The sequence below is a fragment of the Urocampus carinirostris genome, chromosome 20 (assembly GCF_059441175.1).
Source record: "Urocampus carinirostris isolate Australia breed hairy pipefish chromosome 20, RoL_Ucar_1.0, whole genome shotgun sequence".
NCBI lineage: Eukaryota > Metazoa > Chordata > Actinopteri > Syngnathiformes > Syngnathidae > Urocampus > Urocampus carinirostris.
The window spans coordinates 24,083,791-24,108,898 of record NC_142368.1 but is presented as its reverse complement, the minus strand read 5'-3'; the positions used below and the strand labels follow the sequence as shown (position 1 = coordinate 24,108,898).

At 37.4% G+C, this 25,108-nt stretch overlaps 1 protein-coding gene across 2 annotated transcripts in view; it reads right to left on the bottom strand.

Annotated features, from left to right (window-relative positions):
* rps6kc1 (ribosomal protein S6 kinase B1) overlaps positions 1 to 25,108 on the bottom strand; it is a 47,788-nt gene that overhangs the window by 5,343 nt on the left and 17,337 nt on the right. For both annotated transcript variants that reach the window (XM_088325312.1, XM_088325313.1), the window contains exons 12-14: positions 22,980 to 24,413; positions 19,585 to 19,674; positions 5,978 to 6,060 (exon numbers count right to left, since the gene is read on the bottom strand). In XM_088325312.1, the coding sequence (XP_088181438.1) occupies positions 5,978 to 6,060; positions 19,585 to 19,674; positions 22,980 to 24,413 (1,607 nt within the window). The remainder of the gene's footprint in view (positions 1 to 5,977; positions 6,061 to 19,584; positions 19,675 to 22,979; positions 24,414 to 25,108) is intronic.

Sequence of the window (25,108 nt, the reverse complement as noted above, 5' to 3'; positions counted from 1 at the left end):
TTTTTCAACTTCCTCACCTTTATTCACATATTGAAGTTTTGGACTGATAGAGCAATAGTTCACAAAACAGAATATTTGATAATATGCAACAATGAAAAACATCCAAGTGTTTGTCAATTAACGTGACAATAAACAAAAATTTATACGAATATATGCTATACACTTGCAATTATGGAAGTGACTCTTTATCTACCGATTTATCCAAATATCATATTATATTTGGACTTGTGATACAAAAAAAGAAAGAGTCATACCTTTTATTTTATGTGTAACAATTTCTTTACCCACAAAAAATATCAAAATTGTAAACCCACTTTTACAAATTTTGTCAACAAATATGTTTTTCTGGGTTAATCTAAACATTAATAATATGAAAATGATATACAGTGCATCCGGAAAGTATTCACAGCGCTTCACTTTTTCCACATTTTGTTACGTTACAGCCTCATTCCAAATTGTATTAATTTAATCTCTTATCTCAAAATTCTACACAAAATACTCCATTATGACAATGTGAAAAAGTTTTTTTTTTTACTTTTTTTGAATTAATTAAAAATAGAAAACTGAGAAATCACATTTACATAAGTATTCACAGCCTTTGCTTAATACTTTGTTGATCCACCTTTGGCCGCAAATACAGCCTCAAGTCTTTTTGAATATGATCCCACAAGTTTAGCACACCTATCTTTAGGCAGTTTTGCCCATTCTTCTATGCAATAAGTCTCAAGCTCAATCAGGTTGGATGGGAGACGTTTGTGCACAGCCATTTTCAGATCTCTCCAGAGATGTTTGATCGGATTCAAGTCTGGACTCTGGCAGGGCCACTCCAGGACATTCATGGAGTGGTTCTGAAGCCAATCTTTTGAGATCTTGGCTGTGTGCTTTGGATCGTTGTCCTGCTGAAAAATGAACCTTCGCCCCAGCCTGAGGTCAAGAGCGCTCTGGAGCAGGTTTTCATCCATGATATCTCTATATATTGCTGCATTCATTTTTCCTTCTATCCTGACTAGTCTGCCAGTTCCTGCTGCTGAAAAACATCCCCACAGCATGATGCTGCCACCACCATGCTTCACTGTAAGGATGGTATTAGCCTGCTGATGAGCGGTGCCTGGTTTCCTCCAAACATGGCGCCTGGCATTCACACCAAAGAGTTCAATCTTTGTCTCATCAGACCAGAGAATTTTGTTTCTCATGGTCTGAGAGTCACTCAGGCGCTTTTTGGCAAATTCCAGACGGGCTTCCATGTTCCTTTTACTAAGGATTGGCTTACGTCTGGCCACTCTACCATACAGGCCTGATTGGTGGATTGCTGCAGAGATGGTTGTCCTTCTGGAAGGCTCTCCTCTCTCCACAGAGGAACACTGGAGCTCTGACAGAGTGACCATCGGGTTCTTGGTCACCTCCCTGACTAAGGCCCTCCTTCCCCGATCGCTCAGTTTAGAAGGCCGGCCAGCTCTAGGAGGAGTCCTGGTGGTTCCAAATGTCTTCCATTTACGAATAATGGAGGCCACTGTGCTCATTGGGACCTTCAAAGCAGCAGAAATTTTTCTGTATCCTTCTCCAGATTTGTGCCTCAAGACAATCCTGTCTCGCAGGTCTACAGACAGTTCTTTTGACTTCATGCTTGGTGTTTGTGCTCTGACATGCACACTCAACTGTGGGACCTTATATAGACAGGTGTGTGCCTTTCCAAATCATGTCCAATCAACTGAATTTACTGCAGGTGGACTCCAATTAAGCTGTAGAAAGATCTCAAGGATGATCAGTGGAAAAAAGATGCACCTGAGCTCAATTTTGAGCTTCATGGCAAAGGCTGTGAATACTTATGTAAATGTGATTTCTTGGTTTTCTATTTTTAATAAAGTCCAAAAAAGTAAAAGAAAAACTTTTTCACATTGTCATAATGGAGTATTTTGTGTAGAATTTTGAGATACGAGATTAAATTAATACAATTTGGAATGAGGCTGTAACATAACAAAATGTGGAAAAAGTGAAGCGCTATGAATACTTTCCGGATGCACTGTATAATGTACTTAAAAATCTGCCCCTTGTGTAGTCATTAAGCATGTCATTAATTTTATTATTCTTTTTACTTTACTAATATTGTCTGATTTTTTTTCTCTGTACTGCTGCAACACTTTCTGTTCCCTTGAAAATTTGTTTTATGAAGAATTAGTCGAACACTACAAAGTCAAAACTTTCATGCTGATAAAATGTTCTATGAAAAAAGAGATTTAAATAATGAGAGATAATTTTCATGTTTCTGCTGTGCAATGGTTAGCACACCCGCCTAACACGCGAACGGTCTACGTTTGGAGACACATGTTGGCCTGGAGAGGGATGGGCGCCACCAGGCTGTACTTGTCCATGACACACCACAGGGAACGGTGCCCAAACGAACCAACTGGTTAAAGGTTCCAACAAGATAACTTTTTATAAAAACAGTCTGGGTGCCCTATGCTGAACCAACATATTTAGTGGCTTTTAAATCACAAGATACAATGAGTCGATGATTTAATCAGTTGCCAACACTTTTAATAATCAATGTTATAGATTTGTTGTTGCTACCCTAGATGGAAAACATGGCAACTATTTCAAGCATTTACATGCACTCCACCCAGAATTCAAGCACTTTTCAATTCTTAGAAAGACGACATTAAAATCGAAGCATTTTCTGCCTTGTGTTTACAGGGAATTGTCCCCCAACTCGATGTTCTCACCCATCCCCAGCTGGATCTGATGCCTCACTCCTCCCTTTCTGCTGCAGGACTTTCTGGCCGGGTTCCTGCCTCAGGGCAAGATCTTATCCCGCAAGGATCAAGAGATGCTAGTTGCGCTCGTGTCCGTGTGCGTCTCTTTGCCAGACGTAATCATCAAAGGAGACATCTGTGCCACGGACTTGAGTTGTTTTTTTCTCTGGCCCCTAGGTAAGTGTGCGTATCGTTAAACACAATAAAAACGACCTAACACCCCCGCCTCGTGTTTGGGACACTGATGGGCACGGTGGATGGCTGATAAGAAAATATGCCCGCTAGCAAACAGTTACACTCCATTTAAATTTAATAGACAATGAAAAATTGTAGGGCCCTGTTTGCACGTGCACTGTTTGTGCACGTCAGTGTCTGTAGAGGTGTCAGGATCGCATTTGCAAAAGAAAAATGATATCAGGGCCAGTTGGATTTTCGTTTCTAACTGTAATTTATCAAGCACACAAATATACCTTTTTTAATGTGATTATTATTTAAAAATTTCCTCTATTCTATAATGACTGTATTTTCTGTTGATAAAAATCCACATAATAAAGATGTTTTTTCCATGTCGGTTTTAAATTCATATTATTCATTATTTGAATCCGTTCCATATCTCATGTGTAAAATTGAATGTGAATACAAGTCAAATTGCATTCAACAGTTGCGCATATTTCTAATACTATTGTTACTTATCATTACTTTTATCTTATTTATTTTGTATTGGTTTTTATATCTTTTTTTTGTTACTTTGATTGCTATTATTATTATTATGATATTATTTCGATCATATTCATGATATCTATACTATCATATATATTTGTATTATTATTAATATATAATAACTATTTTACTTAGATTTTTAGTATCTTAATAATTATAATTTTTACTATTACCATGTATGTTTTTTATTGGTATATAATTAACACCATTTTGTGTTATATTACTATTACCATTATAATTCTTTAATTTCACAATTACTTTTTTATTTTGATTTTCATTATCATATTGATTATTACCATTATAATTTATGTTGTTTTATTATTGCTACATTATTATTACTATTGTACTTTGATTTACATTGTTATTATCATCACCATTTTAATATATGTTTATTTTAATTGATATCCTACAGTTGCTCTTTTGTTTTATTGTCATTACCACCACCATTCTTTATGTTTGTTTTTATCATTACACTCAAGTATGTGTATAAAAGTGCCATTTGTTTTTTTCCCCAGCGAGCACTTGGCCCGCCAAAAGAGTACGTGTTTGTAATAGGGCTACAACTGATGATTATTCACAAAATCAAGTATTCTGTCAACTTTTTTTTTTACAACATTTAGTGTGCAGGAGTCAATTTTCTGAATATGAAAAAAATTAAAAAATAAAAATACCGTGTTTTGCAGACTGTAAGACCCACCTAAAAACACACACATTTGCCATAAGGTGTGCCTTACAATCCAGTGCACCTTATCAAGGGGTGGGTTGGAATTTTTATTTAGAATAGAATACAAAAACTGCAAATGCAAAAGCACTCTGCATCACTTTGGGAATTTCCAAGAATTTCAACGTACTTTCACTAAGATCATTGAAAGATATTTCCTAAACTATAAGGTACACCGGAAAAACAAAATTTGCCTTATAGCAGACGTAAGCATACTTTGGCCTGCGGGCCACATGCGGGCCGTCAGGCTTTTTCATCCTGCCCGCCGTACGAAAATGTCCAAAATCGATATCATTGTAAAAGAAGTACTACGAATAATGAAAGTTGTGCTAACTTTGTCCCCATAGTCTCTTTTTGTGTTGACAGTGAAAATAATACAACATCTACTACAACAATACTACAAATTACTACTAAACTAAATATCCAATTTCGTGCTTAATACCAAGAACCTACTATATTATTTTCTATAGAAATAAAAAAATACTACTAAAGTATTGCTAGGACAAAAAAATACTATTACATAAATATAACAGACACACTAAAAAAATACAACTACGGTAAAATTTCAAATATGCCAAAGAAATACTTCTACTATAGAAATACTACAAAAATACTACAGAAATATTACAAAAACATTTCTATGGAAATACTTTAAAAAAGCTTTGACAGGTATACTAAAAAAATACCACTACAGTAATACCATGGGACAAAAATAGAACAGGAATACTATAACGCCAATAATACTACTATAGAAATATTACAAAAATACCACTTCAGTAATGTTACAAAAATACTAAAATACTACAAAAATATTAGTGGGGATATACTACAAAACTGCTTCTACAGACATAGTACAAGGCTACCACTACAGTGATACTATAATACAAAAATACTACTACAGTGATACTACAAAAATACGAGAAATACGCTAAGAATTCTAAAATGGAAATACAACAAAAATATATTTTTTTAAAAACTACAGTGATACTACAAAAATGTGACTTCTGTACGACAGAAATCCGACAGCAGAAATACAACAAATATCTAAAAAAAATACAACTAAAGTAAAACTCTAAAACTACATTAAATAGCAAATTAAGTGCTTGAAAACAGAGATCTAATACAATATATTGTTTATAATTGTGATCGTTTCAAAACCAGTTTGATGAAACAAATCAATCTGCATGTACATTTATTCCTAAATTTAAAATGTGATAGGTCTCCAGGACCGGTCCTTGGGCCCTTTTTTTTTTTTTAACCCAATGTAGCCACAGACTCCAAATAGTTTCCCACCTCTGCCGTATAGTCAGGAAAATACAGTAATTAGATGATTACTTGTCCATTAATCTTTGAGTCCATATCCTCTTTGGGACAATTCTTGTACTTTACAAAACAAAATGGCCCTTCTCATTGCAGGTACCCCCAAAAACTGAACCAACGCCACACCAGGACCCTCCTCCGAGCGTCCGACCTATAGTTAATTTGGAGATATGCCCCGCTCTTCACCTTTAACGGCGCCACAAGGTTCGAAACGAGCCAGGACCGGAGCCCACAGAGGGCTGACCCTGTCGGCCCGGCAGATGGATCTGAAGCTAGGGGAAAGAGTCACATGGACACCCCTGGCACTCCCGTAGAACCACCGTGAGAAGCGACCGCCAAGACGTTCCTCGCTCACACAAACAAAAACGTGCACAAAAACATACACGATCTGGCAAAAACATCAAGCCTGAATGCCAATCGACCGGCGAACATCCCACAACACCTTCGCCGCACTTTTTGGACTCACCGTGCTCGTGAACAGCTCAAACAAGATGGCGCCCAAACTCCACCAATCACAGGCCGCCGTCTCTTCGCCGACGCCCCCCACCTCTGGAAAAAAAGGAGAAAACAGGCACATTGTCAGCCCAAAAAGAAGAATCGAAAATCGCTCCTCTGGTTTCCAAAGCACTCGACGTCTCCAATGATTCGTCCGACTGACACGCATGGAGTGCGTCTCGTAAAAGCCTCATTTGCATAATAAAAAAGCAGTTAAATTGAGGAAAGCGTCTGCGCCGCAACTTCGCACCATCTGCATGACCCGACCTTCCAACAGCGGACACGCGGAGAGAACAAATAACGCTATGCACCTTTGTTCTCCTCCTTGTAGCCTCCCGCTGCAATTTGAGGCGTCTCACTTCAAGTTGAATTCAAACTCTTCAATAATTACTGATGCCATTTTCTGTTTCATCTGCCTCTAAGATGTCGGGCTTTCACTTGGGCATTTTAATGATTTACTCGGATCATTTTTGTAAGGGAAAAAGATAAAATTATAATATCTATGTATATTAAATAATAATACAATTTATCCACAAAAAAAACTGCAACTATCTAGTGCTTAAGGTGAAGGAAGAGATTTAATATTAAGTGATGTTTTAAAAGAAGGAACTCCCTGTCATTTAAAATGTAATTCTTATTTTTGTTAACAATTCCCATGATGCATTTAGTTAAGAAAAAGAAAAGAAAGAAAACAGCATAACCTAGGTTTTTCGCAACAAAGTTGTTAAAAAAAATTGGCATTTCACACCCATTATTCTTACGGATATACTACTGTTCAAAAGACAATAGCCTGTTTTCCATTACAAATCACTTATTTTTATTAAATGACTTGCAAAGTACCGTGTTTTCCGCACTATAGGGCGCACCGGGTTATAGGGCGCACCCCAAAAAAATAGTTTTTAGTCCTATATATTCCATAGATAAGGCGCACCGGATTATGAGGCGCTACAATGGGAACGTGGACAAAACAGTCAGATGATTCAGTCCAACTGATTAGCCCCTTAACATTCCCAAAGCTTGCAAAGAAGCAAATACGTGTCATAGACACGTGCGGATGCGGTGTCCGTACAATGTCACTTAAATGCGTCATTTCAAATATCATTCGGAAGGTAAAAGTCTTGGGATTCAAGAAATGCCAAACATTTCTTAGTTTTTATTTTCTTTTTCGCTCGCAACTTTACTGTGCATATGACAATAAACACTTGGAATTGAGTTTAATTCACTCAACTCATCACAACAACATCAAGATCGTTCTAAAACAAGATACCGGGAAAATATAAAGCCACATAACTTACCTAAGTTCTCACGTTCAATAATGATACGCAATTATGGTCTTCTTACAACCGTGAGTGAAGTAAATCCAGGAGAGTAAAATATGTACAAATACAGACTAATGAAACATGTTTCTTCATGGCGTACTTATCAAGCTTGCTAAGCTTGCTACGCCATTGCTAAACTCGGCCAACTGCAGGGTTTGTTTTGGCCATCTAGCCAATCCGAGGCTCCGAATAACTTCAGCCAATAGCGATCGATTTAACTGATGATTGTCACATCTTTTTCGGCCATTGCAGGGTTTGTTTCGGCCCTCTAGCCTATCCGAGGCTCCGAATAACTTTAGCCAATAGTGATCGATTCAAATGATGATTGACACATTGGTTAGCCAATGAAACGCCGGTAAATAAATCCCAGCATACACCGCGGACTACTTGGCGTTCGGGGGGAAATCTAGTCGGCGGCTGCAAGTTAGTTGCAAGACTGCGAAATAATTTTGTTCCATAAATAAGGCGCACTGTATTATAAGGCGCATGGTCAGCTTTTGAAAAAAATTAAGACTTTTAGGTGCGCCTTATAGTGCGGAAAATACGGTAAATATAAAGTATAATAATAATAATAATAATAATAATTTCCTTTGTATTGTCATTCTTTGTAACAATGTACACAGAACGAAATGTCGATACACCTGACCCGTTGTAGCGAGCCGATGCAGTTGAGTCATCGAGGTTAGAAATGATGATTTTTATTTTTTTTAATTTTTTTTAAAATTCCGGACTATAAGCCGCTACTTTTTTCCCAAATGTTCAACCCTGCGGCTTATTCAGTGATGCGGCCATTTTATGTATTTTTTCTAACAGCCGCCAGTGGCGCTCGAGTACAAAAGGTAAGATTTGGACCGGTGGAATATGTGCGAGTGTGTAGCTGGCGTGTATTTGAATAAAGGAGCGTAGGATGACGTCTATATGACAAAGTCTCTTTCCCATACTGGGGAAGACGGCTTCAATGACGTCAGTTATGAGGAGGAAGATGAGCACGGTATACCATGATTTTTACAAGTACTGTATTTTTTTTTTTACAGACCCGTTTCCTTGTGTTGCCAGCGTGTTTTCTAGTAGCGTTTTGCTACCCTTCACAGACACGGTTTGGGATGAAATTTATAATATTATTATAAATGTTTTGAAAACTCTCTCGGTGTACCGTCTTTCTTTGTAAATATGTGTAACCATGTATAATATGTATTTGCAACTGTATATTTTTGTAATGTATTTATTTTAGAGACTTATTCTGATATGTTTTCCACGGGCGAATCAAAAAGAAGGGGCGAATACAACGGGGGCTAATGGGAAGTGGAGTAAAAGTGAGACGTGTTTGTGGACGCAGCGGACAATAGTGGATATATATTTTCCCACCCTTACCTTCGGAAATATACTTTTTTTTTCCTTGGATTATTTTCAACGGGACCCGGATTCTGCAGGTCTGCGTCATATCTTAACTACCGGTATAATTTTACGTTCAACTTGCCGGCTGTTGTTTTTGGACTGTTTACCTCTGTCCTCTCCACGCATCGGCCCGGTATTGCAGTACCTCCGGGAACGGTGCATTCGCAATGATCGCTGCTTGGCTCTGTGGCTGGGACCTTGACTCAGCCTCTTGGCTAAAAGCAAGTGTCTCGGCCCCTTGGCTTTGTAGCGTATTATGGTTTGACCGGTAACGGATAATGGATAATTGATAAAGAATATAGAACAAAAAACCTTACAAAGTACTGGAAAAGTACTGCTAACTTGGCCCTCACTATTGAGTAGGTACTCAAAAGTGAGGGCCATGTTAGCCCCATTAAACACCTGAGTAGACTGTGGACTGGATCTTGAAATAGTTCTAATAAATCTTAAAATAGCATTGCGATTTTCTAGGACATTCAATTTTTAACTGACAAGTGAAATGATACAGTATGTCACAAAAGTGAGTATACCCCTCACATTTCATCATTATGTTTAATTGGACAAAACTGAACTGAAGAAACACTGCTTTGACACATTGAAAGGTAGTCTGTGTAGCGCTTATATAGCAGTGTAAATGTATTTCTTCCCCTCAAAAAACTCACAATATAGCCATTAGTAGCTAAACCCCTGGTAACAAAAGTGAGTACACCCTAAAGTAAAAGTTCAGTAGTTTGTGTGGCCAATATGATCTCGCACGACCACCTTAATCCTCCTGGCCATAGATTTCGCCCGAGCCTCACAAATTGCCACTGGAATGTTCTTTCACTCCTCCATGACAACGTGACAGAGCTGGCGAATTTTCAAGATCGTGTGCTTCTCCACTTTCTGCTTGAAGTTGCCCTAAAGATTTTGGTCACATCAGACGAGAGAATATATTTCCAGTAAACCATGGCCTCTGTTGACAGACTTCTTTTCACTATGTCAAAGTGGTGTTTCTTGAGTGATGTTCTAATAAACATTATAATGAAATCCCTACAGAAACGTGAGGGGTGTACTCACTTTTGTGACATACTTTAGATTGGAAAAAACAGCAATTCTTAAAAAATAAAAATAAAAACATACAATATATATATATATATATATATATATATATATTCATATACAGTGGGACCTCGCTACTTCGCGGTTCCATGATCAGAGCTTCGCGGGTCTAAAAAATAATAATAATAAAATAAAATAATTTTTTAAAAAAATGAAAAAAATAAAATATTTTTTTTAAGCATTTTTGAAGGGGCGTCGCTACTTCGCAGATTTCCACTTTTCGCGGGTGGTTTTGGTCCCCATTAACCGCGATAACCGAGGGATTACTGTATACCATATTTACACGACTATAAAGCGCACCTAAAAGCCTTTATTTTTTTCAAAAGCTTACCATTTGCTTTAAAATACAGTGCGCCTTATATATGGATCGATATTGAGTCGCAAGGTCTCGCAACTAAGGCAAGGAGCTGCCGACTAGATTTTCTCCCGAAGGCGAAGAAGTCCGCGGTGTATGCTGGAATAAATATAATGAAATGAAATGATCTGCATTTATATAGCGCTTTTCAAGTCAATGACTTCCCAAAGCGCTGTACAATGTGCTCCACATTTCCCAATAGCGGCCTTGTATTGCAGCCATGTAAGACGCAAACCTGCCCCTTCGCTCAACCCACCTGATGTATCGCAACATCTCGTTGGCAGTCATTTGGTGACCAAACCCCCCAATTCCAACCCCTAATGGCGAGCGCCAAGCAGGGAGGCAATGGGTACCAATGCTGTAAGTCTTAGTTATGACCCGGCCGAGGCTTGAACCAGCAAACCTCCCAGTCTCAGGGGGGGGGCCCTACCCCCAAGGCCACCGAGCTGGTCTGTATTTGTAAAAATGAATTATGGGGCTAAACAGACAGCTAGCATCAAGCAACATCTATCGATGCAGATTCTTCTTGGCGGATTTTTTCTTTTATTTGTCGGCATTATTGCGTGTGTTGGAGTGTTTAAATATTTTACACGGTTGGATTTACAACACTCACGGATGTAAGAGGACCATGGTTGCGTATTACTATTATTAACACATTGTTAACACATTTGAGTGTTTGGGGACATCGTACAGACACCGTGTCCGTACGTGTCTGAGACACGTATTTGCTTCTTTGCAAGCTGTCGGAATGTTAAGGGGTTAATAAGTTTGACTGAACTATCTGACTGTTTTGTTGACATTCCCACTCTAGCGCCTTATAGTCCGGTGCTCCTTATGTATGGAAAATATATGACAAATAACTCTTTTTGGGGGGTGCGTCTTACAACCCAGTGCGCCTTATAGTCGTGAAAATACGGTATATATTATATATACTGTATATGTGAATCACTCAGTGCCCTTATACAAGAGAGATATTTTAGTTGTTGACTGAACCACTTTTAATATTACTTCTAAATATAACAACCTTGTTATAACCAAAATGTTGATATAGTAATAACATGATAATTCGTTATTTTAAAAAATTCATATTGAACTGGTGGACTTTTAGTACTAATCAATAACAACAGAAAAGTATTTCTTAGCTCCAAAAAGGTTTGTTGACCCCTGCACTATGAACTCGCTTGGCACCAGATGGCTTCTGCTGTAGCATAACTTGGCTTTGCAACAGAAAGCCTTGGTGGTGGGGGTGCACACCCAGGGGGGGCCTGTGACCCTGCATGTGCCCGCAGATCGGTCTCCTCATCTGGGGGAACACAAAAGACAAAGACCCCTCGTCTCCCGGAGGCTGCCGGGGGAGCTAAGCGTGTGGCTCTCTTGCAGCCAAGGTTATGATACTGGTGTGTAATCACACACATACACAAACACACATTCACAGTGAACTGAGCAACCAGTCTTCAGGCCTCCCCAGGACTACTGTTTTGACAGCCAAGGAGAGAAGATCGTCATTGAACGGACTAGTGATACCTGCGTGGCTGCTGGCTGGAGGGGCCACGGCGAACGTCTCAGAGCAAGGTCGATGTCATCACAATGGATTAATGTCTGAGGTGCTGCAGGGGGAGTGCAGCCAAGCTGGCTACACTTACTGCTCTGTCAGAGCGAGGCACGGGGAAGGAGAAAAAAAAGCACGAGGGTGGGTGCGTTCACAGGCCACAGGTCATAGCCAAACGACGGCCGTGTGTTTGACTAAAAATCAAAAGTCAGGGCGAAAATCCAATCTTCCTTTTTCCAAGAAAGCAGGTACACAGAAAAATAATATTTTTTCAATGATGCATTGATTTAATGCAATTTTATTCTACCAAGTAGTTTACACTCAAAATAGTGTGGATCTGAGTAGATATTTAAAGTAAATTAATAGTTAATGAATACATATTTATAAATATACTAGTTTTATTGTAGAAAGTGCAAGAAAGGATCCATCAACAGATCAAGTATTATGCTGATTATGTACTAAAAATGATTTAAAGCATAACAATGTTGCTCAATTTAGGTTTTTGTATTAACTATTATTCAACTTCACGATTTAACCTGCTTTAATTGTTATTGATTAAAAAATAATACTAAAAATTTGAAAAATATATATATTTAAAAGTTAAAAAAAAAATCTTTATATAAATAAATGGTACACAATTAAATATTTTGTTTTCTGTTGAAAAAAGAAGGGATAAAAATAAGGATCATATTGGAGATTTTACAATTATCGTAGTCTTAAATAATTGGATAAAGGTTTTTTTTTTTAGCTGATGCAGGACATACATCAAATTGAGAAACCCCTCATTTCTATGTGATTTAAAATAAAATAAAGTTATTTTAAATCTTTAAAATATTTTTAGGAGGAGTACTTTATTTACAGTAATAAGGAAAACAATACAGGATTAAAAATAAGGATTTTATAGGATATTTTAAGCTGATGTATTAGCACCAATATCAAATTAGGAAACCCTTATTTTGTATCTTCACTTAAATACATTGCCTTTACATTTTTGTAAGGATTAGTATTACCGACTCCACATTGTTGAAAACAAAACAAAAATTAAATTTTGTTTTATTTGATTACTTAATTTACTTTCTTGGGCTGATTTTCATGATTTTGTTTTATGTATCCAATGCTGTAGGTACAAATGTTATACATAAAAAGTCAGCCTGATTGAACACTTTATGCGTCATCTATAACCACAATTTTTTTGCCCCTACTTTAATTGCTTAAACAAATGAATATCCTGTATTTTCCAAACATTGATATGATTTTTTATGTTTCATTTTGATTCTTAAATACAAAGCAAAACATTCGAGAATCATATGTGTTCCACAGATGAGAAAATGGTGAAAAAAGTAAATAAGCGCAAGCGCAGAATAAACGAGATAAATGCACAGCCACCGGATTTTTTCCGAGGCACTCCCTGCGTGTGTGGGTGTGAATTTGTGAGCTTTCAAAACATGTTTCTCTCCTTCTTTCACACACTCTCACACACAAACAGAGAGCTAGCAGACCCCCTGCTAGCTCTCTGGCAAACAGTCATAAATCTGTCATCAGGAATGAAGCCACTGAGCTGACCCTGTCTGGATAAACAGCAACACATAAGGGTGAGGAAAAAAACACTCCTTTTAGTGTTTGCAACAACCACATACAGTACATCATAGCAGGCATGTGTTGCATTCATGTTGGACAAAAGTTTAGAAAATGGCACTAAAAAGGCACCAAAAGATCCGATTGGGAAAGAGCTTTTTTTGTGAATGCTAAGGCAACACACGCCCCCTAGCGACGCGTATTATTATGAAGTGTGATCAAGTGCCAGAGCAATTTCGGATGAATATTTTGATGATCCTGTACATGTTTTTCCAATTAAAAAAATCTTTAGCTGTAAGAAGATATTATAAACAAAGTAAGCAAGACACAAATCATAATCCGCAATAGCTCTGATTTTTTTATGTATTAGAGCGCAGGATTATTCAGATTATCGTCTTTGGGTTATTTCATCAATTCTGTGCCTCATCCCCAAGACGCTGTGTGCAACCTGCTTATTTTATGACGTTGATCTTTTTACATACAGCGGTTTACAGTTGATTAAGATTGCTTTGCAGACTAAGATTGTTTAAAATTATTATAAAACAACAAATAGTATTATTTGTGACCTGATCTACCAAAATGAGTCACAGTGAGGCAAATATCCAATTTGGGTTTTTGGTATCAATGGAAAGTATAAGAAATCAGCTTTAAAATCATACCATAGCCAGAGCTTTATGATAAACTATTTTGAAGATATGGCGATTTGAATTATTCCACCCACCTTTTTCTGGTCAAAAAAAAAAAATCACTTAGTTTCCTTTGCTTTTTTTGGTGTGATGTCATTCAAATGTTTTTACATGTAAAAGAATAGTCTAATTTTAAAGTTTAACTTTACAAATGCATTTGAACACATATAAAAAGAGTTACACCAGACAAAAACATTTTAGAACAAATTTATTTAAATACAGAAATATAATATTGTTTTCCCAAAAAAATCTAAAATACTGTCATTTATCGCTGTTTGTTACTTTCATTATTTTTGTAGATTAAAAAACTGTTTTTAAATCTCGAATCTTTCAAAATAGCGAAAAATATTAAAAAATGACTTAGTGTTATGATTTTCCTTTTATTTTTAGTTATCGGCCTGTAGCTTAAAATTTAATGTTGCTACTTGCAACTCTTTTCGGCAGAGTGTCGTATTTGTATATTTAAATATTATTTTCTGAATTCTATCTATCTATCTATCTATCTATCTACCCTGGTCATATACCTCGAGGGGATGACCGACAGCAAGACAAACACATACACAAAAACAAAGAAAAGAAAAAAGGAAATATAGATTTAAAAAAATGCAAGTATTTTTTTATTGTTTTAATATTGTTGATTATGATGAAAACGAATCTAATCTATTTCAAAATCTTAAAATATGGTTGAAAACTTCACCAGTAGGCTGTGAGCCATAATCAGCAATATTGAAATAAAGGGTTGGAATATTTGATAGTAAAATGGTAAATGCTCTGCATTTACATAGCGCTTTTCAAGTCTCTGAAGACCTCTTAAAGCTATATACCAAGTGCTTCACACTTACCCATTCACACACACTCCCACCCACTGATAGTGCCATGCAAGACACCTACTTGCTTATCGGGGGCATTAATGATTCAGTGTCTTGCCCAAGGACAGTTTGACATTTCATTTAGAGGAGCAGGGTATCAAACCTGCAACCTTTTAGTGGATTTGTAATTAATCCAAAATGTATGACATTTTTGTTTTTAGATTACATTACAGAAAATAAAAGTTTTTTTTAAAACATTTATTTTTTGGCACAGTCTTTGTATATAAATTGTGCTTTGTTGTGGAAATAAATTTCTAATTATATAGATATTTTCTTTTAATCAAAAATATTTGTTTGCACTTTTGAAAAATGTAAAAAAAAAATTCTGAATGTAAAAATGATTTACTTTATTAATTTTAAAAATGTAATACATTCTGTCTGATGACAAGTCTGTGGACATCTTGGCAACTGTAAATAAAAGAATATACTGTATACAAAAGTACACCTTAAGATATGCTCTTTTGGAAAAATCGCCAGTAAAAATTACAATAACATGACACTTGACCTTCTTGAAATAACTAAGAGCATCAACATGATTTTATGCTGTTTTCTCAGCAAGAAATGTGGATTTCAACACATCAAATTGTCCGAAATCAAATACTTGGACAAGACAAATGTTAAACAAAGAATGACAGCCCTTTATCAAAAAATAGTTTGCTCGGAACAGCTTTGAAAAACATGCCAGAACTGCCAAAAGCCTGCCGGGGGCAACAAACGAGGACAGAACTGAGCTCACACACTGCAGCTGGCCTCAATGTTGCGCAACAGCATCCTCTAGAGGGCTTCCAAATAAATACCACTACAATTTTCATTCATTAAGGGGATGATAGAATAGAATAGAATAGAATTTGCTTGTATTGTCATTCTTTGTAACAATGCACACAGAACGAAATGTCGATACACCTGACCCGTACAGTTAAATTGTAGCGAGCCGATGCAGCCGCAGCCAAACAGGGCGCAGCCACTTAAGTCATTAGGTGACCAAACCCCCCAATTCCAACCCTTAATGCTGAGCGCCAAGCAGGGAGGCAATGAGTACCAATGTTGTAAGTCTTAGGTATGACTCGGCCGAGGCTTGAACCAGCGACCTACCAGTCTTAAAGCGGGCGCCCTACCATCTCGACTACCGAGCTGGTAATCATGGTTAGGTTAAATTCTAAACTTCAGATTTTTTTTAATGCCTTTTGAAGTCAAATTTAAGAGCAAGTGGCCAAATGACATAGTTGAAACAAACAAAATAAAAAAATACCACAAGAATTACAGGCATATTTAAACCAATTTCTGTTTTCTTTTTTTAATCACATGGGCTGGTTGAAAACTTTGCATCTGAAAAACAACACTCTCCAGTTTTAGGCATGGAAAACAATAAATAAAATGGATGTTTGCATGGATCCTTTGTCAAAACATTTATATAACTAGTCATTCCAACTCTTCTGCTAAATTTATGAAGCATTTTTATCACGATGATTGAAAAAAAATCTTTTTTTCTGAATGTTGTGTTAAAATAAAGTTTTTCGAAAATTGGATTTATGACTTATTTTTAGAATAATAAATGTAATGCCTTTCAAACCTTTTCAAGGATCTGCGGGAACCCTGTCATGTGTCATTTTAGCTCTTAATCAGGATTTTTAAGATTACTAAAGTAAATTCATATAAAAATAAATTAATAAAAATGAACACCATCATCATTCAAAGTCAAAGCAGTTAAAGCTAAAAGATAAAACAATAAGTAACTAGCCTTTATGACGCAGAGATAAACTTTTTGTTCCTGATTGAAAGTAGGGTAGACAGTTTGAAACAAATTTCTAAAATAACAAATTGAATTGATATTACTATATTGTTACCAGATTATAATATTACCAGGTTGTACTTATTAGAAGTAGGGTTAAAATAGGCTCAGTCAACTACTAAAACATCTGCCTTGCATACTGGTGCTGAGTGATTTACAGACATAACCATAGGTAAATTTAAGAAATTATTTTGGACGAATTGATCATGTATTTAGAGCAGGGGTTTCATGCTCAATTAACATGAGGCACACTGGGGTTAGGATCCGGGTGAGTTCCTACTAGAATATTATACTGTTCTCAACACTGTTTTTTTTGTATTATTTCCTACATATAAGATCTAAAATAAAAAAGTAAACATTAAGAATTAATATTTACATAAATCAATCAATAGTATATCAGTCCACAATCCACTACGGCTGCACTTAAAGTGACAGCGAGTATTATTTTGTACCTCCTTAGTAAAAGTGCCATTCATTAAAAAACAATATTAATATAATTTGTAAAAATACATGAATTATCATATAAATTTGCATTGTTTTTAAATACTTGTAGGGTGAGAAATTTCAATTTATTTCATATAACATAAGCCTTACAAAGACATAATTATCCACCATCTTGTTGCTACCGGTACCCAAAAAAAAAAAAAAAAAAAAAAACTTAGGGGGAAAAAAAAATGCTGCTTTATGGTCAGTCTCTGTAGTTTGTATTCTTCCTTGCGTTTTGTAGCACTCATTTCCCATTATATGACAGAATACAACATGTACTGGTCGAATAATAAATACAGTCCCTTTAACTTTCAGGGGGCTTCAAACTATCATACCCCTGGGCCGCGAGTTTGAGACCCCTGATTTAACGACGCTATCATGCCAATGAAATTTTATGCCAGTTAGAAATCATATTTCCTAGAAAATTGCGATAACCCATCACTGATGAGGAATTTTTAAAACCGGTCCACGGGCTACTCAGGTCTTACGAAGGGGCACTCACGTGTTACGAGCGGGCTACCTGGTGCCCATAGGCAACACCTTTTTGTCCACTTCGATAGGACATAAAAATGTCTAACTCCAGTGGTTGAAATTTGTACCAAGTACAATAAAAATGTATTTATGTCTATTTTCTGATTTTAAGGTATTGTGTCACTAATAATTCAACAAATCAATAAAACACTTTAAAAGAAAGCATACCTGTCAACTTAAGTTTTCCCTGGGTTTGACACATTTCATATCATTTCGAATTGTACGTACGCCATACAACAATTTTTGTACGGAAAGTTTTTCTTAGAAATCAATTTTAAAAACCCTTAATATAGACAAAGGGTCGGCAACCTATGACACGCGTGACAGCAGTGGCACGCGAAGGGTTAACCAGTGGCATGCAAGCGCACGGGAAAATAAAAATGATTATTTTTTTTAAAAGTACATTTTTACCTAAAATTTTGACATTTTCAGTTGCACGCCATGTTGTTTAGAGGCTTTACGGTAGCGCCCCTCCTCCTCCTCTCGGTGTGCGTCTGCACAGCGACTCGCAGAAGAGGAGAAATCCGTGTTTTGACCAAGCCACAGAAACACCAGAGTGTGATAAATGAATGAATAATAACAGCTCCTTCAGCGAAAAAATCTAGTTCTTTGACTGACGACTGGGGGCTTGTGCAAAAAATGACTGTGCTGTTTGTGCATTATGCCTCGAGAGCGTTGCACCTCGCGCATCAAGTGTTAAACGTCATGACGGGTCGAAACATGAATTCAAGGCGTAGACATTAAAACGCACTGTGTCTAGGTATGGCAAACAAACACAGACACTAAAAACCTTTGTCACTGCTAAAAACACCACCACTGAAGCAAGTGATCACATTGCTCACTGCATACATAGCAAAGCACGGAAAACCATTTATATCTGAGACCAAATCAGGTGTTATTTCTGTTGCACTTATTTGCAAGTAGCCTTCTGTTTTGCTGCTGTTATTTCAAATTTTGATATTTTCTGCAATAAGATTTCATTGATGAATAGTATGGTAGCTGTCCATATCACTTGTTTTTGATTGTAGTTCATTGTTGATGGAAAATGGTTGATTCAGATTGATTCTTATGGTAAAAAGTTAAAGTCATGGATGTCTACAGGCCTCTCCACATGTTGCTAACATTAATTTTTTAGTTTATTGATGAAAAAGAATAGTGGAAGATAAATTGGTCAGTTATACTATTTCAATGTCTATCCATGTTGTATATTCGGACTGGTGTAAAATTACAGCTCTTTCGGATATTAAAAAAAACTGTTGTGCGAATCATTGAACTTGGTGTGGCACACTGTTTTAAAAGGAAATTTGAAAGAGGCACTCCACACCGAAAAGGTTGCGGACCCCCTGATATATACAAATGTCGCCTTGCCCATTTTGGCTTTAATCCGAATCGCTTTGATCACTGGTAGCAGATAACATCATTATGGAATTTATTTCTTAAAAAAAATAAACTTGTATACAAAAATGTATATTTGTTTTTAATTCTACATAGTCAGTCGTTCTATGAGTAAAAAGGTGCTGAGTTGTGTGTATAAGGTTTATTATCTCTTAATAAGGGGAATTGCAATCATTAATAAGACGATGCTAAAATCTTTTAAGAGACAATGCACAGGTGAGGTAACAGTTCATAATGGGTTTGAGGCAACTTTTCAGTACTCAAGTACAAATTTAACAAAGTGCAAAAATGAGGTGCACAAATGAGAAAATAAATACTCTAATTTCAACACACACTTAAAGCGAATACAGCAGCAGAGCAAAATAAATGTATGTGTTTTGCTTCTAGTTTTAAGTTTTTCTTTGGATTTGAAAACAAAGGCTGGTAGAATACACAGTAAAAAGAGGTACGTTTGAAAAGAATATTCAGAATTAGATAAATATGCCATATTTGCGACAGCCCTAATGACAGGTATGAGAAAAGTCTTACCTGGTGCACAGTATAAATTGGTGCTGGCCTCTTTGTCAAAGGACTCTTCAACATCACTCCAACTACAGAAGTAAGTAAGCTGAACATGACCTGAAAGTAAGGATCATTATGATTTTTTTAACGAATCGTAAAGTCAAGCGTCACCTCAAACTCACTTCAAATGTTCTGCCTACCTCCAAAGCACTTCCTTGCCCCCCTTTCCTTTTCCCTCCTGCGAGCTGCCCCGAGCGCACCCAGTGGGCGATTACTCCTGTTTAGCGGCTACCCGTTAACGCCATCATTACAACTAATGGTGTCATTTGGTAGCCGTGGCCATTAGGTGGGACTAGCCAGGAAGATGCGCCGCGCTACCACGTTGATGGGCCCTTTCCGAACAATAATTACCACGAAGGTGGGGGGGGCTTAAAACAGCCACTCAGCTAATTAGACGCTTGTTGATAACGAGGTGGAGAGGGATGATTGTGGGACCACAACAGAAGAAAATGGGGAGGAATTTGTGACCTAGCAAAATGCAGGATTCTTGTCTTTATATTGCGAGGGAAATCACAACTGATGACAGGGGTGTCGGCAGCCCGTAGCTGGACATGTGTAGATTATGTAAAGTAACTCTTATTGCAAGCAGCAATCTTTCTTTGTATGGTTCTGTTGCACAAATCACGATAAAAGATGAAATGTGTTCATAGTTTTATAATTTGATATTTCTTTATAAAGTTGATGGGTTCCTTACATCATTGGTAAATACTGGACTGTCTCAGAAAATTAGAATATTGTGATAAAGTTCTTTATTTTCTGTAATGCAATTAAAAAAACAAAAATGTCATACATTCTGGATTCATTACACATCAACTGAACTATTTCAAGCCTTTTATTATTTTAATATTGCTGAATTTGGCTTACAGCTTAAGAAAACTCAAAAATCCTATCTCAAAATATTAGAATATCATGAAAAAGTATACAAGTAGGCTATTCAACTAATCACCTGAATCATCTAATTAACTCGAAACACCATGCGAGGTTTCCTGAGACTTAAAAACACTCAGCTTGGTTCAGTAAACTAAATCACAAGTATGGGGAAGACTGCTGATCTGACTGCTGTCCAGAGGACCATCATTGATACCCTCCATCAGGAGGGTAAGACACAAAAAGAAATTTCTCAAAGAGCAGGCTGTTCACAGAGTGCAGTTTCAAAGCATATCCACAAAAAGTCTGTTGGAAGGGAAAAATGTGGCCGGAAACGCTGCACAACCAAGAGAGATGACCGCAGCCTTAACAAAATTGTGAAGAAGAGCCGCTTCCAGAATTTGGGGGAGCTTCAAAGACAGTGGGCTGAAGCTGGAGTCCAGGTATCAAAAGCCACAGTTCACAGACGTGTCCGGGAAATGGGCTACAATAGCCGTATTCCCATGGTCAAGCCACTTCTGAACTCAAGACAACGGAAGAAGCGTCTGACTTGGGCTATGGAGAAGAAGCACTGGACAGTTGCAGAGTGGTCCAAAGTCCTCTTTTCGGACGAAAGCAAGTTTTGCATTTCATTTGGAAGTCAAGGCGCCAGAGTCTGGAGAAAGACTGGAGAGGAGCAAAATCCAAGTTGCTTGAAATCCAGTGTGAAGTTCCCACAGTCAGCAATGGTTTGGGAAGCCATGTCAGCTGCTGGTGTTGGTCCACTGTGTTTCATCAAGTCCAGAGTAAATGCAACTATGTACCAAGAGATTTTAGAGCACTACATGCTTCCATCTGCTGAAAAGCTCTATGGAGATGAGGATTTCATTTTCCAGCATGATCTGGCACCTGCCCACAGTGCCAAAACCACCAGTAACTGGTGCACTGACCATGGCATCACTGTCCTTGATTGGCCTGCTAATTCCCCTGACCTGAACCCCATTGAGAATTTGTGGGGTATAGTTAAGAAGAAGATGAAAGACACCAGACCTACAAATGCAAATGAGCTGAAGGCCGCTATCGAAGCATCCTGGGCATCAATAACACCTCAGCAATGCCACAGGCTGATTGCCTCCATGCCACGCCGGATTGATGCAGTAATCCGTGCAAAAGGATTCCCAACCAAGTACTGAGTGCATCAATGGACATTTTCAAATGTTTGATTTAGTTTTGCTGTTATAAAATTATTTTTTTACTTGGTCTGAGGAAGTATTCTAATATTTTGAGATAGGATTTTTGAGTTTTTTTCAGCTGTAAGCCAAAATCAGCAATATTGAAATAATAAAAGGCTTGAAATAGTTCAGTTGATGTGTAATGAATCCAGAATGTATGACATTTTTGTTTTTTTAATTGCATTACAGAAAATAAAGAACTTTATCACAATATTCTAATTTTCTGAGACAGTCCAGTATGGTTGTGTATTGTAAAGCATATATTTGAGCTTTTTAGTCGGCTAGCTAAGTGCTTCTCGAAAAGGAGTACTGGTACCCTGTTGGGGATTGTTGAAAGCACTTAAAGCGGTACTTGAGATTTAAAAATTTAGTTCAAAATGATGCCTCAATGGAACATCCTAGCACTTGCTGCCATGCTACCTACTTTTTACTACAAAAATGTGTATATAATCTTGCTCATTTGTAGACTTGTTTTTAGTATTTCTTTTATTTTTTCTAACTTCTTAATCCAGAAATGAGAAACATCTATAAAAATGATGGGAGTTTTTTTTTAATCATCATAAGCATATTTTTTTTATTACTGTATATTTAATTAAATGTACTATTTAAGTAAAAATGGAAAAACAAGTTACAATGCGTTTTTTTTTTTTTTTCATTTAATTGCTTATTCAGGAAACTAATTGTATTTAATTTTAACTATACTATGATATTAAAAAAACAATGTAAACCACTTTGTACTTTCAAATATATTGTATCAAATATATTAACAGCAATGGTTAATTAATCATTAATTTCATCTCATATTTATTTATTTCAGGGGGTTTTCTTATGAGGGAAAAGCATCTAAAAATTTAGTATCAAATATAGTCATTGCTATCAAATACTTTTCATTATTTTCAAGTATTTTTTTCTTATTTCACTGGGCAAAACGTTAGAAGTAATGTGTAGAGAAAAGTAATATTTAAGATTGTTTTCATTTAGTTTTTGCAGTTTAAAATGCTTAATGAGTAAAGCCCTTTGCATTTGCACAGGTAACTTCCCCAAAACATTTCACTGAGCATATATTTAAAAAAAAAAATTTTTTTTAAAAAGGCGAAACAATGCTCACTGTATATATAATGTTTACAATGACAAGTACAACAATTCTCAATGTTATCTTCTGTAAAAAAATAACCAATATTTATCATACTAATTAGCTGTGAGAGCAGTTGAAGGTTAAGCGTGTGCGAAAACTCGAGGTCTTACAACTTTAGAGTTTAGTAGCACCAAGAGTAGATGCCTCACCTTGGCGATCGAGGAGGATGTTGTTAGGGTTGAGGTCTCGACAGATGATGCCCTCTTGGTGCAGACAATCCAGCGCCGTCACTAGCTCTGCAGCCCAGCATCGGACAAACGTTTCCGGTATGCGAGCCTGAGATGCGGCCAGCGACAACTCATCCAGCTCAGCGAACAGTCGCGCCACTCCTTTGTCAAATTCGACTGGGTTGGGCGCAGCGGTCGATGACTTCTCACAGGCCTGAGATTCAGTGTGTTCCATCACATCACTGTGTATTGCTTTGCCACAAAGGGAGGCAGCCACTGCGTCATTTTTCTGGCATGTAGAATCGCCAGTCATATCTTGGCCCTTTTGTCCAAAAGTCAAGCTGTAGTCATCCCAGAGGGAGGTCAAAATGTATGAAGACGCAAAAGCTGGGTCACAATCTGCTGCGGCTGCGCAAATGGATGTAATCAGCTGCTTTTCCTTTCCCTCCGGCTCTCCAGCAAGCTGTAAAACATCCGGCTTGCTCGACCTCTGAGGGGATGTTGTGACCTCAAGGCCCCGACGCAGCGTGGAAGTTTCCAGTTCTTCCTTTTGAGAGTCTACGGCCCCGCTCGTTTCAGGCAGATTGACCAAGAGGTCCGGTGGATGACCTTCATCTTCCACTGCAGCCTCTTTAAAAGAAATAACTGGGAGGGACTCAATAGAGTCTTTATCGCTGTGATCTAACCCAAGATGAGCAATGTGGCTTTTGACCCCCGGAGCCATCTCTTGAAGGTTCTCAACCACCTCAGATGGTGAAAACGCAGATGGCTTACTTTGGGATAAGGTATGCTGTTGCGGTTGCTCCGCAGAGTCCAGGCAGGTAACCTCACTAGCGCTGTCTTTGCTGTCTATACGGAAGAACTCCATGGGCGTGTGCTTGGACTGATCATGAGATGGCGGCCCGGGCAGCAAGCGGGACGTATCTCCATGGTCAATTGCCCTCACTCTCTCAGGCAAGTCCTCAAAAAAGTTGAGCTCCTGACAGCTGACAGGCGACAGGCTGTCGTCGCTGAGCAACGAGGAGGTGGCAGCAGTCACTTGGCTCCTCGTTTGGTCGTCGTCCTCCAGCGAGTCTGGTTCCACTTTTTCCTGCTCGTACTCGTTGCAAAGGTTTAAATAACTGTTGGTGCACTCTTCCTCAGAGGTTGCGCCGGAGTCTGAGTGGGGTGACGGCTTTTTGCAAAGCCTTGAAAAAGGCCCACTCTTATATGGTGAGGCGACCAGGTCATATACTGCCTTGAGGCCAGTATTCAAACCAGCTTCTGGTAAAGTGCTGGGATGAGCAGGATCTACCGGAGGACACTGTGGCGAGTGAACTGCTGCTGTGTGACTCTTCTGGATGAAAGGGATGTCAAAACTCTCATCCGGATTGGAAGTCCGCAGGTATTTTCCAATGTGGGACCACAGCTTTCCACCTGTAAGCAAAAACAAGGGAAACACATCCCTGATTGAATAGAAGGGAGTGAGTTAAACCTTTTAGACTTTGGCTTTAATTTTGTTTTTTTAATGTTATTTAAATTGAAGAACCGGCTGAAAGTGTTTGGCGAGGAGAAATCTTGACAGAGGAGATATTAAAAATGAAAGTTTTAAACACACGTGGGGAAAAAAATTAACCAAGGTAGAAAAACATCCAAATTAAAATAGTTGCAGCTTTTGATTGCCACTCCAAAACCCAAATATGTGTTAGAAAAAATCTAAAATTTTAAATTTACGAAGATGTAGTGCTAAAACTGATACAGTGCTGCAACACAGGTAGATAGATAATCACTCATAATGGGTATTCTCAAACACAACACACTAGTGGTGTTTTATTGCAAACATATTGCCATTTATAGAAATCACATCTAATAAGTTGATTTTGTTGTAGGGCGCATTCATTTTTATGCATTAATTTGATAGAACAGATTGTTTTGTCAACTATACATTCTTATATGAACTTTGCTTTTAAGCCATTGGTTAAAAATATCCTTAGATTTTTTTTAAAATGTTTCAAATTGTTTTTTATATAACTTCATACTTAAATGGGGTGTACACATAAATAATGGACACTGTATATAATCTAGCAGCGATGTGCAATATTGGGAATTTTGGTAGCGATCTGATCCAAGTA